The sequence below is a fragment of the Cinclus cinclus genome, unplaced genomic scaffold, assembly GCF_963662255.1.
Source record: "Cinclus cinclus unplaced genomic scaffold, bCinCin1.1 SCAFFOLD_344, whole genome shotgun sequence".
NCBI lineage: Eukaryota > Metazoa > Chordata > Aves > Passeriformes > Cinclidae > Cinclus > Cinclus cinclus.
Genome location: NW_026912116.1, coordinates 1 through 10,958, shown reverse-complemented (window position 1 = coordinate 10,958; position 10,958 = coordinate 1). Strand labels below are relative to the sequence as shown.

The 10,958-nt window shown below is 47.1% G+C and overlaps 1 protein-coding gene across 1 annotated transcript; it reads left to right on the top strand.

Annotated features, from left to right (window-relative positions):
• Positions 1–459: 459 nt before the first annotated feature.
• On the top strand, positions 460–10,306 carry LOC134057445 (protein kinase C gamma type-like; the record flags this gene model as incomplete). Its single annotated transcript, XM_062514431.1, has 8 exons — positions 460–533; positions 1,190–1,233; positions 1,350–1,359; positions 1,674–1,884; positions 3,297–3,328; positions 5,593–5,675; positions 7,168–7,279; positions 10,006–10,306. Coding segments are annotated over 8 exons (754 nt in total), but the record flags the coding sequence as incomplete, so codon positions are not given.
• Positions 10,307–10,958: the final 652 nt, after the last annotated feature.

The following is a 10,958-nucleotide window of genomic DNA, read 5'->3' as shown; positions in this document are numbered from 1 at the left end:
GGGTCTGTCCTGGGGTCTGTCCTGGGGGTCTGTCCTGGGGTCTGTCCTGGGGTCTGTCCTGAGGTCTGTCCTGGGGTCTGTCCGAGTGTCCGTGGGTCTGTCCTGGGGTCTGTCCTGAGGTCTGTCCGAGTGTCCGTGGGTCTGTCCTGGGGTCTGTCCTGGGGGTCTGTCCTGGGGTCTGTCCTGGGGTCTGTCCGAGTGTCCGTGGGTCTGTCCTGGGGTCTGTCCTGAGGTCTGTCCTGAGGTCTGTCCGAGTGTCCGTGGGTCTGTCCTGGGGTCTGTCCTGGGGTCTGTCCGGGGTCTGTCCTGAGGTCTGTCCGAGTGTCCGTGGGTCTGTCCTGGGGTCTGTCCTGGGGTCTGTCCGGGGTCTGTCCTGAGGTCTGTCCGAGTGTCCGTGGGTCTGTCCTGGGGTCTGTCCTGGGGGTCTGTCCTGAGGTCTGTCCTGGGGTCTGTCCTGAGGTCTGTCCGTGGGTCTGTCCGTGGGTCTGTCCGTGTGTCTGTCCGTGTGTCCGAGCAGCGGCCGGAGGGTTCAGGTCAGTGCTGAGGGGAGGGGGGGGGAGGGAGGGGGTCAAGGCCAATCCCCGTGGGTGTGTCCGTGTGTCCGTCCCCGTGTCCGTGTGTCCATCCCTGTGTCCATCCCCGTGTCCGTCCCCGTGTCCGTGTGTCCATCCCTGTGTCCGTCCCTGTGTCCGTGTGTCCGTCCCTGTGTCCATCCCTGTGTCCGTGTGTCCATCCCCGTGTCCATCCCCGTGTCCCTGTGTCCATCCCTGTGTCCGTGTGTCCGTCCCTGTGTCCGTGTGTCCATCCCTGTGTCCGTGTGTCCGTCCCTGTGTCCATCCCTGTGTCCGTCCCCGTGTCCGTGTGTCCATCCCTGTGTCCGTGTGTCCATCCCTGTGTCCATCCCCGTGTCCGTGTGTCCATCCCTGTGTCCATCCCTGTGTCCGTCCCTGTGTCCATCCCCGTGTCCATCCCCGTGTCCGTGTGTCCGTCCCTGTGTCCGTGTGTCCGTCCCCGTGTCCATCCCTGTGTCCATCCCTGCGTCCCCGTGTCCGTCCGTCCGTGTGTCCATCCAGGTGTGTCCCTCACCTCTCTCTCTCTCTGTCCCGCAGGTGTCCCTGTGTCCGTCTGTCCGTGTGTCCGTCCAGGTGTGTCCCTCACCTCTCTCTCTCTCTCTCTCTGTGTCCCGCAGGTGTCCCCGTGTCCGTCCGTCCGTCCGTCCGTGTGTCCATCCAGGTGTGTCCCTCACCTCTCTCTCTCTCTGTCCCGCAGGTGTCCCCGTGTCCGTCCGTCCGTCCGTCCGTGTGTCCGTCCAGGTGTGTCCCTCACCTCTCTCTCTCTCTGTCCCGCAGGTGTCCCCGTGTCCGTCCGTCCGTCCGTCCGTGTGTCCGTCCAGGTGTGTCCCTCACCTCTCTCTCTCTCTGTCCCGCAGGTGTCCCCGTGTCCGTCCGTCCGTCCGTCCGTGTGTCCGTCCAGGTGTGTCCCTCACCTCTCTCTCTCTCTGTCCCGCAGGTGTCCCCGTGTCCGTCCGTCCGTCCGTCCGTGTGTCCGTCCAGGTGTGTCCCTCACCTCTCTCTCTCTCTCTCTGTCCCGCAGGTGTCCCCGTGTCCGTCCGTCCGTCCGTCCGTGTGTCCGTCCAGGTGTGTCCCTCACCTCTCTCTCTCTCTGTCCCGCAGGTGTCCCCGTGTCCGTCCGTCCGTCCGTCCGTGTGTCCATGGCGCTGGACCCGGAGCGCTCGGTGGCCGCGGGGGCGGTGTCCGCCCGTCCCCTGTTCTGCCGCCGGGGGGCGCTGCGGCACAAGGTGGTTCACGAGGTCAAGAGTCACCGGTTCACGGCCAGGTTCTTCAAACAGCCCACCTTCTGCAGCCACTGCACCGACTTCATCTGGTCAGTGACACACCTGGGCACACCTGGGTGTCACCTGTGTCACCTGTGTGTCACCTGTGTGTCACCTGTGTCACCTGTCACACCTGTGTGTCACCTGTGTCACCGGTTCACGGCCAGGTTCTTCAAACAGCCCACCTTCTGCAGCCACTGCACCGACTTCATCTGGTCAGTGACACACCTGGGCACACCTGGGTGTCACCTGTGTGTCACCTGTGTCACCTGTGTGTCACCTGTGTCACCTGTCACACCTGTGTGTCACCTGTGTGTCACCTGTGTGTCACCTGTCACACCTGTGTGTCACCTGTGTCACCGGTTCACGGCCAGGTTCTTCAAACAGCCCACCTTCTGCAGCCACTGCACCGACTTCATCTGGTCAGTGACACACCTGGGCACACCTGGGTGTCACCTGTGTCACCTGTGTGTCACCTGTGTGTCACCTGTCACACCTGGGTGTCACCTGTGTCACCTGTGTGTCACCTGTGTGTCACCTGTGTCACCTGTGTGTCACCTGTGTGTCACCTGTGTGTCACCTGTCACACCTGTGTGTCACCTGTGTCACCTCTGTGTGTCACCTGTGTCACCTGTGTGTCACCTGTCACACCTGTGTGTCACCTGTGTCACCTCTGGGTGTCACCTGTGTCACCTGTGTCACCTGTGTGTCACCTGTGTCACCTGTGTGTCACCTGTCACACCTGTGTGTCACCTGTGTCACCTCTGTGTGTCACCTGTGTCACCTGTCACACCCGGGTGTCACCTGTGTGTCATTGCTTTCACCTGTGTGTCATTGCTGTCACCTGTTTCACACCTGTGTGTCACCCATGTCCACAGGTGTATACCAGGTGTGTCCCCAGGTGTATCTCAGGTATCCCCAGGTGTCTGCAGATGTTCCCAGGTTTGCTCAGGTGTGTCCCAGGTGTCCCCTGGTTCCTCCCCAGGTGTGTCTCAGGTGGCCCCAATGTTCCCAAGTGTGCTCAGGTGTGTCCCAGGTGTACCCAGGAGTCTTCAATGTCTCAGGTGTGCCCAGGTGTGTCCCCAGCTGACCCCATCTCTGTCCCAGGTGTCCCCAATGTCCCCAGGTGTGCTCAGGTGTGTCCCAGGTATCCCCATGTAACCCCAGGTGTGTCCCAGGTGTCTCCAGGTGTGCTCAGGTATCCCCAGGTGTGTCCCAGGCGTCCCCAGGTGTGCTCAGGTATCCCCAGGTATCCCCAGGTGTGTCCCCAGATGTCCCCAGGTGTGCTCAGGTATCCCCAGGTGTGTCCCAGTGTCCCCAGGTGTGCTCAGGTGTCCCCAGGTGTGTCCCCAGATGTCCCCAGGTGTGCTCAGGTATCCCCAGGTGTGTCCCAGTGTCCCCAGGTGTGCTCAGGTAACCCCAGGTGTGTCCCCAGGTGACCCCTCCCCATTTCTCTCCCCAGGGGCATCGGCAAGCAGGGCCTGCAGTGCATGGGTGAGACCCCAAAAATCCCCAAAATTCCCCCCAAAATTCCCAAAATTCCACCTAAAAATCCCGAAAATTTCCCCCAAAATCCCAAAAATTCCCGCCCAAAAATCCCCAAATTCCTGCCCAAAAATCCCTAAAATTCCCACCCAAAATTCCCACAAAATATATCCAAAATTTCCTCCAAAAAACCCCAAAATTCCCCCCAAAAATTCCCAAAATTCCCACAAAAAAATCCCCAAAATTTCCCGCCCAAAAATCCCAAAATTCCTGCCCAAAAATCCCCAAAAAAAATCCTGCCCAAAAATCCCAAAATTTCCTCCAAAAATCCCAAAAATTCTCACAAAAAATATCCAAAATTCCCCCTAAAAATCCAATAAAAATTCCTAAAATTGCCCAAAAATTCCCACAAAATTCCCCCCAAAAATCCCCAAAAATTCCCACCAAAAATCCCAAAAAATTCCCCCCAAAAATCCCCAAAATTCCCCCCAAAAATCCCCAAAATTCCCCCCAAAAATCCCCAAAATTCCCCAAACTCCCCCAAATCCTCCCCCAAAATCCCCCATTTTCCCAAAATTCCCAAATTCTCCCCAAATTCTCCCCAAATTCTCCCCAAATTCCCCCAAATTCCCCCAAATTTGGGGATTTTTGCTCCCGGATTCGGGGTGGGCGTGGCCCGTGCGATGATTGACAGCTGGGACGGCGTTACCATGGCAACCGCAAGGAGAGGGAATTTGGGGGATTTTTTTGGGGATTTTTGGGAATTTTTTGGGGAATTTTGGGGAATTTTGGGGAATTTTGGGATTTTTGGGGAATTTTGGGGGGTTCTGGGAGGGAATTTTGGGGATTTTTTGGAATTTTGGGAATTTTTGGGGGGATTTTGGGGAATTTTGGGGGGTCCTGGGAGGGAATTTTGGGGATTTTGGGATTTTTGGGGAATTTTGGGGGAATTTTGGGGGGTTCTGGGAGGGAATTTTGGGGATTTTTTGGGGGATTTGGGGAATTTTGGGAATTTTGGGGGAATTTTGGGGGGTCCTGGGAGGGAATTTTGGGGATTTTTGGAAGATTTGGGGAATTTTGGGAATTTTGGGGGAATTTTGGGGGGGTCCTGGGAGGGAATTTTGGGAATTTTGGCGAATTTTGGGGGGTCCTGGGAGGGAATTTTGGTGATTTTTTAGAATTTTGGGAATTTTTGGGGGGATTTTGGGGAATTTTGGGGGGTCCTGGGAGGGAATTTTGGGGATTTTGGGGAATTTTTGGAATATTTGGGGGATTTTGGGGAAATTTTGGGAAATTTTGGGGGGTCATGGAAGGGAATTTTGGGAGTGATTTGGGAGAATTTTGGGGAGAATTTTAGGGAATTTTTTTGGGAATTTTTTGGGGGAATTTTTTTGGGAATTTTGGGGGGATTTCGTGGGGATTTTGGGACTTGGGGATTTTGGGAATTTTTGGGAATTTTTTTTAGGAATTTTGGGGGTTTTTTTTAAGGAATTTTGGGGTTGTTTTTAGGAATTTTGGGGGGGTTTTGGGAATTTTGGGGGGATTTCGTGGGGATTTTGGGACTTGGGAATTTCAGGAATTTCGGGAATTTTTTGGGGAATTTTGGGGGATTTTGAGCGGAATTTTGGGGTTTTTTGGGGGAATTTTGGGGGGAGGTTTGGGAATTTTGTGGCGATTTTGGGACTTGGGAATTTCGGGAGTTTCAGGAATTTTTTGGGGAATTTTGGGGGATTTTCAGTGGAATTTTGGGGGGTTTTTTTGGGAATTTTGGGAGGCTTTTTTAGGAATTTTGTGGGGATTTTGTGGGGATTTTGGGATTTGGGAATTTTGGGAATTTCGGGAATTTTTTGGGGGAATTTTGGGGGGTTTTTTAAGGAATTTTGTGGGGATTTCGTGGGGATTTTGGGACTTGGGAATTTCAGGAATTTCGGGAATTTTTTGGGGAATTTTGGGGTTTTTTTAAAGGAATTTTGGCGTTGTTTTTAGGAATTTTGGGGGGTTTTTTTTTTTAGGAATTTTGTGGGGATTTTGGGATTTGGGAATTTTGGGAATTCCGGGAATTTTTGGGGGGAATTTTGGGGTTTTTTTAAAGGAATTTAGGCGTTGTTTTTAGGAATTTTGGGGGTTTTTTTTAGGAATTTTGTGGGGATTTTGGGATTTGGGAATTTTGGGAATTTCGGGAATTTTTTGGGGGGAATTTTTGGGAATTGCTGACCCGTTTTTTGGGGGGTTTTTTTTTTGGGTTTTTTTTTTTTTTGGTTTTTTTTTGGCAGTTTGCAGTTTCGTGGTTCACAAACGCTGCCACGAATTCGTCACCTTCGAATGTCCCGGAGCTGGGAAGGGACCCCAGACTGATGTGAGTCCCAAAATCCAACCCCCAAAAACTAAAAAAAAAAAAAAAAACAAACCCAAAATATCCCAAAATCCAACCCAGAAAAAAAAAACACAAAAAAATCCCCAAAAAAAACCCTCCAAAAAACACCCAAAAAACACCCAAAAAACCACAAAAACCCCAAAAAACCCAGCAAAAAACCCCAAAATTCACCCCCCAAAAAAACACCCAAAAACCCCAAAAAACCCAGCAAAAAAACCCCAAAATTCACCCCCCAAAAAAACACCCAAAAACCCAAAAAACCCAGCAAAAAAACCCCAAAAAACCACAAAAAAACCAAAATTCACCCCCCCAAAAAAAACCCAAAAAACCCCAAAAAATCCCCCAAAAAACCCCCAAAAACCCCAGCAAAAAAAACCCAAAAAAACCACAAAAAAACCCCAAAATTCACCCCCCCAAAAAAAAAACAAAAAACCCCAAAATTCAACCCAAAAAAAACCCCAAAAAAACCCCAAAATTCAACCCAAAAAAACCCCAAAAAAACCCAAAATCACACCCAAAAAATCCCCCCCCCAAAAAACCCCAAAAAACCCAAAAAAACAAAAAACCCCAAAATCCACCCAAAAAAAACCCTCAAAAATCCCTAAAATTCAAAATTTCCCGCCCCAAAAATCCTCATTTTTTTCCCAAAATCCCCCAAATTTTTCCCAAATTCCCCCAAATTTTTCCCAAAAATTCCCAAAATTTTCCCAAAATTCCCAAAATTTTCCCAAAATTCCCAAAATTTCCTCTCCAACCTCCCAAATTCCCTTTAAAAACCACAAAAATCCACTTAAAATGTCCAAAAATCCACCCAAAATCCCCGAATTTTCACTCCAAAATCCCCAAATTTTCACCAAAAATCGCCGGATTTTCGCCCAAAATCCCTCAAATTTTGCCCAAACATCCCCAAATTTTTCCCAAAATTTTCCCAAAAATTTCTCCTCCCAGCTCCCAAATTTTCCCATTTCCACCCTGAAAAACCTAAAATAATTCACCTAAAACATCCAAAAATCCACCCAAAATCCCCGAATTTTCACCAAAAATCGCCGAATTTTCACCAAAAATCGCCGGATTTTCGCCCGAAAATTCCCAAATTTTTCCAAAATTCCCAAAATTTCTCCTCCCAGTTCCCAAATTGCCTTTTAAAAACCATAAATATCCACTTAAAATGGCCGAAAATCCACCCAAAATCCCCGAATTTTCACCAAAAATCGCCGAATTTTCACCAAAAATCGCCGATTTTCGCCCGAAAATTCCCAAATTTTTCCCAAAATTCCCAAAATTTCCTCTCTCCAACCTCCCAAATTCCCTTTTAAAAACCACAAAAATCCACTTAAAATGGCCGAAAATCCACCCCAAATCCCCGAATTTTCACCAAAAATCGCCGGATTTTCGCCCAAAATCCCTCAAATTTTCCGCCGAAAATTCCCAAAATTGTTTCCGCGATCCTCGGGAATTTGCCCCAATCGCGCAGGACCCACGGAACAAGCACAAGTTCAAGGTTCACAGCTACAGCAGCCCCACGTTCTGCGACCACTGCGGCTCGCTGCTCTACGGCCTCGTGCACCAGGGCATGAAATGCTCCTGTGAGACCCAAATTCGGGGCAAATTTTGGGCAATTTGGGGGATTTGGGGAATTTCGGGAGGTTTGGGAGAAATTGGGGGGGTTTTGGGGAGAAATTGGGGGGGGTTTGGGGGAGAAATTAGGGGGTTTTGGGGGTTTTTCGGGGATTTTTGGGATTTTTTGGGGGGTTTTTTGGGGTTTTTTGGGGGTTTTTTTGGGGGTTTTTTTGGGGGATTTTTGAAGGGATTTTGGGGGATTTTTTGGGGATTTTTTGGGGATTTTTGGGGAATTTTTTGGGATTTCTTAGGGATTTTTTGGGGATTTTTTTGGGCATTTTTAGGGATTTTTTTGGGGATTTTTTGGGATTTTTTGGGGATTTTTTGGGATTTTTGGGGATTTTTTGGGGATTTTTGGGGAATTTTTTGGGATTTCTTAGGGAATTTTTTGGGGATTTTTTGGGGATTTTTTAGGGATTTTTAGGGATTTTTGGGGATTTTTTGGGATTTTTTTGGGGGGTTTTTTGGGGATTTTTTGGGGGATTTTTTTTGGGATTTTTTGGGATTTTTTTGGGAGAAATTGGGGATTTTTAAGGATTTTTTACGGATTTTTAAAAAATTCTGGGGGATTTTTTTTGGGATTTTTTGGGGATTTTTAAGGATTTTTTGGGGATTTTTAGGGATTTTTTGGGGATTTTTTGGGGATTTTTTGGGGGTATTTTGCAGATTTCTTTGGGATTTTTTTCGGGATTTTTAAGGATTTTTTGGGGATTTTTGGGGGATTTTTTGGGGAGAAATTGGGGAGAAATTGGGGATTTTGGGGGCATTTTTAAGGATTTTTTGGGGATTTTTTTAGGGATTTTTTAGGAATTCTTGGGATTTTGGGGGGATTTTTTGGGGATTTTTTGGGGATTTTTAAGGATTTTTTTGGGATTTTTGGGGGTTTTTTTAAGGATTTTTTTGGGATTTTTTGGGATTTTTTTGGGGAATTTTTAGGGATTTTTATGGAAGGAATTGGGGATTTTTGGGGGATTTTTTTAGGATTTTGGGGGGATTTTTTGGGGGGAATTTTGGGGATTATTTTGGTGTTCCTTGGCTCCACGCCCCCGTAAAAATTCCCAAAAAATTCCCCAAAAATTCCAAGATTCCCAAATTTTGCAGGCTGCGAGATGAACGTGCACAAACGCTGCGTGCAGGGGGGGGATTTTGGGGGAAAATTTGGGACTTTTGGGATTTTTGGGATTTTTGGGATTTTTGGGATTGGACGCTTTTCCCGATCACTTCAAAATTCCTGAAAAATCCACAAAAATTCTCAAAAAATTCCCAAAAAATTCCGAATTCCCAGAATTCCCAGAATTCCCATCTCAACGACAAATGCTGCACCCAGAGGGAGATTTTTGGGTAAAAATCACCAAAAATCAGGAAAAAAATCCCCCAAAAATCGGGATTTTTTGCGTTTCGGCGCGTTTTACGCCCCGTAAAAATTCCCAAAAAATTCCCCAAAAATTCCAAGATTCCCAAATTCCTGATCCCAACGAGAACCGCTGCATCAGACGGAGAATTTTAACGAAAAATGGCCAAAAATCAGGAAAAAATCCCCCAAAAATCGGGATTTTTTGCGTTTCGGCGCGTTTTACGCCCCGTAAAAATTCCCAAAAAATTCCCAAAAAATTCCCAAAAAATTCCAAGATTCCCAAATCTCCAAAAATCCGATCTCAAAGTCAAACACTGCATCGGACGGAGAATTTAACAAAAAATGGCCAAAAAATCAGGAAAAAAATCCCCCAAAAATCGGGATTTTTTGCGTTTCGGCGCGTTTTACGCCCCGTAAAAATTCCTAAAAATTCCCAAAAAATTCCCAAAAAATTCCAAGATTCCCAAATCTCCAAAAATCCGATCTCAAAGTCAAACACTGCATCGGACAGAGAATCTTAACGAAAAATCACCAAAAATCAGGAAAAAATCCCCCAAAAATCGGGATTTTTTTGCGTTTCGGCGCGTTTTACGCCCCGTAAAAAATTCCCAAAAAATTCCCAAAAAATTCCAAGATTCCCAAATCCCCAAAAATCCGATCTCAAAGTCAAACACTGCATCGGACGGAGAATCTTAACGAAAAATCACCAAAAATCAGGAAAAAATCCCCCAAAAATCGGGATTTTTTTGCGTTTCGGCGCGTTTTACGCCCCGTAAAAATTCCCAAAAAATTCCCAAAAAATTCCAAGATTCCCAAATCCCAAAAATCCGATCTCAAAGTCAAACACTGCATCGGACGGAGAATCTTAACGAAAAATCACCAAAAATCAGGAAAAAATCCCCAAAAATCGGGTTTTTTTGCGTTTCGGCGCGTTTTACGCCCCGTAAAAATTCCCAAAAAATTCCCCAAAAATTCCAAGATTCCCAAATTCCTGATCCCAACGAGAACCGCTGCATCAGACGGAGAATTTTAACGAAAAATGGCCAAAAATCAGGAAAAAATCCCCCAAAAATCGGGATTTTTTTTGCGTTTCGGCGCGTTTTACGCCCCGTAAAAATTCCCAAAAAATTCCCAAAAAATTCCAAGATTCCCAAATCCCCAAAAATCCGATCTCAAAGTCAAACACTGCATCGGACGGAGAATCTTAACGAAAAATCACCAAAATCAGGAAAAAATCCCCCAAAAATCGGGATTTTTTTGCGTTTCGGCGCGTTTTACGCCCCGTAAAAATTCCCAAAAAATTCCCCAAAAATTCCAAGATTCCCGAATTTTTTGCAGGCTGCGAGATGAACGTGCACAAACGCTGCGTGCAGAGCGTTCCCAGCCTGTGTGGGGTGGATCACACCGAGCGCAGGGGGCGCCTCCAGATTCGAATCCAGGCCCTGCCGGGGGAGCAGCTCCACGTCACAGGTACCAAAATTCCCGGGAAAAATCCCTCCACAATTCCAAGAAAAAAAAATTCCTAAACCCCTCCCCACCCCCACCCCAAAAAAAAAAAAAAAAATTTCCCGCCCGCGGGGTTCGAGGGGGGAAAAGAAAAGAAAAAAAATCCTGAGAAAATTCGGGAAAAATCCCTTTTCCCCCCCCCACCCCCCCATTGTTGCTCTTTTTTTTTCTTTTTTTCCCGATTTTTCCCATTTTTTTCCCCATTTTTTAGCTCCAATTTTTCCCATTTTTTCCCCCATTTTCCCCAGTTTTGTTCCAGATTTTTCCATTTTTTACTTTTTTTTCCCCATTTTTCCACTCCTATTTTCCCCATTTTTTCCCCATTTTTCCCCATTTTTTCCCCATTTTTTCCCATTTTTTTCCCCATTTTTTCCACTCCCATTTTTCCCATTTTTCCCCATTTTTTCCCATTTTTCCACTCCCATTTTTCCCCCATTTCTTTCCCCATTTTCCCCAGTTTTAGTCCAGATTTTTCCCATTTTTTACTTTTTTTTTCCAATTTTTCCCATTTTTTCCCCATTTTTCCCCATTTTTCCACTCCCATTTTTCCCATTTTTTCCCCATTTTTTCCCATTTTTCCACTCCCATTTCCCCCCCATTTCTTTCCCCATTTTTCCCATTTTTGTTCCAGATTTTTCCCATTTTTTACTTTTTTTTTTCATTTCTGCCATTTTTTTTTCCCGATTTTTTCCCCATTTCCCCCCCATTTTTCACCATTTTTTCCCCTTTTTTCCCCCATAATCCCAGATTTTTTTCCAGAATTCCAGGATTTTCTGGTACTGACT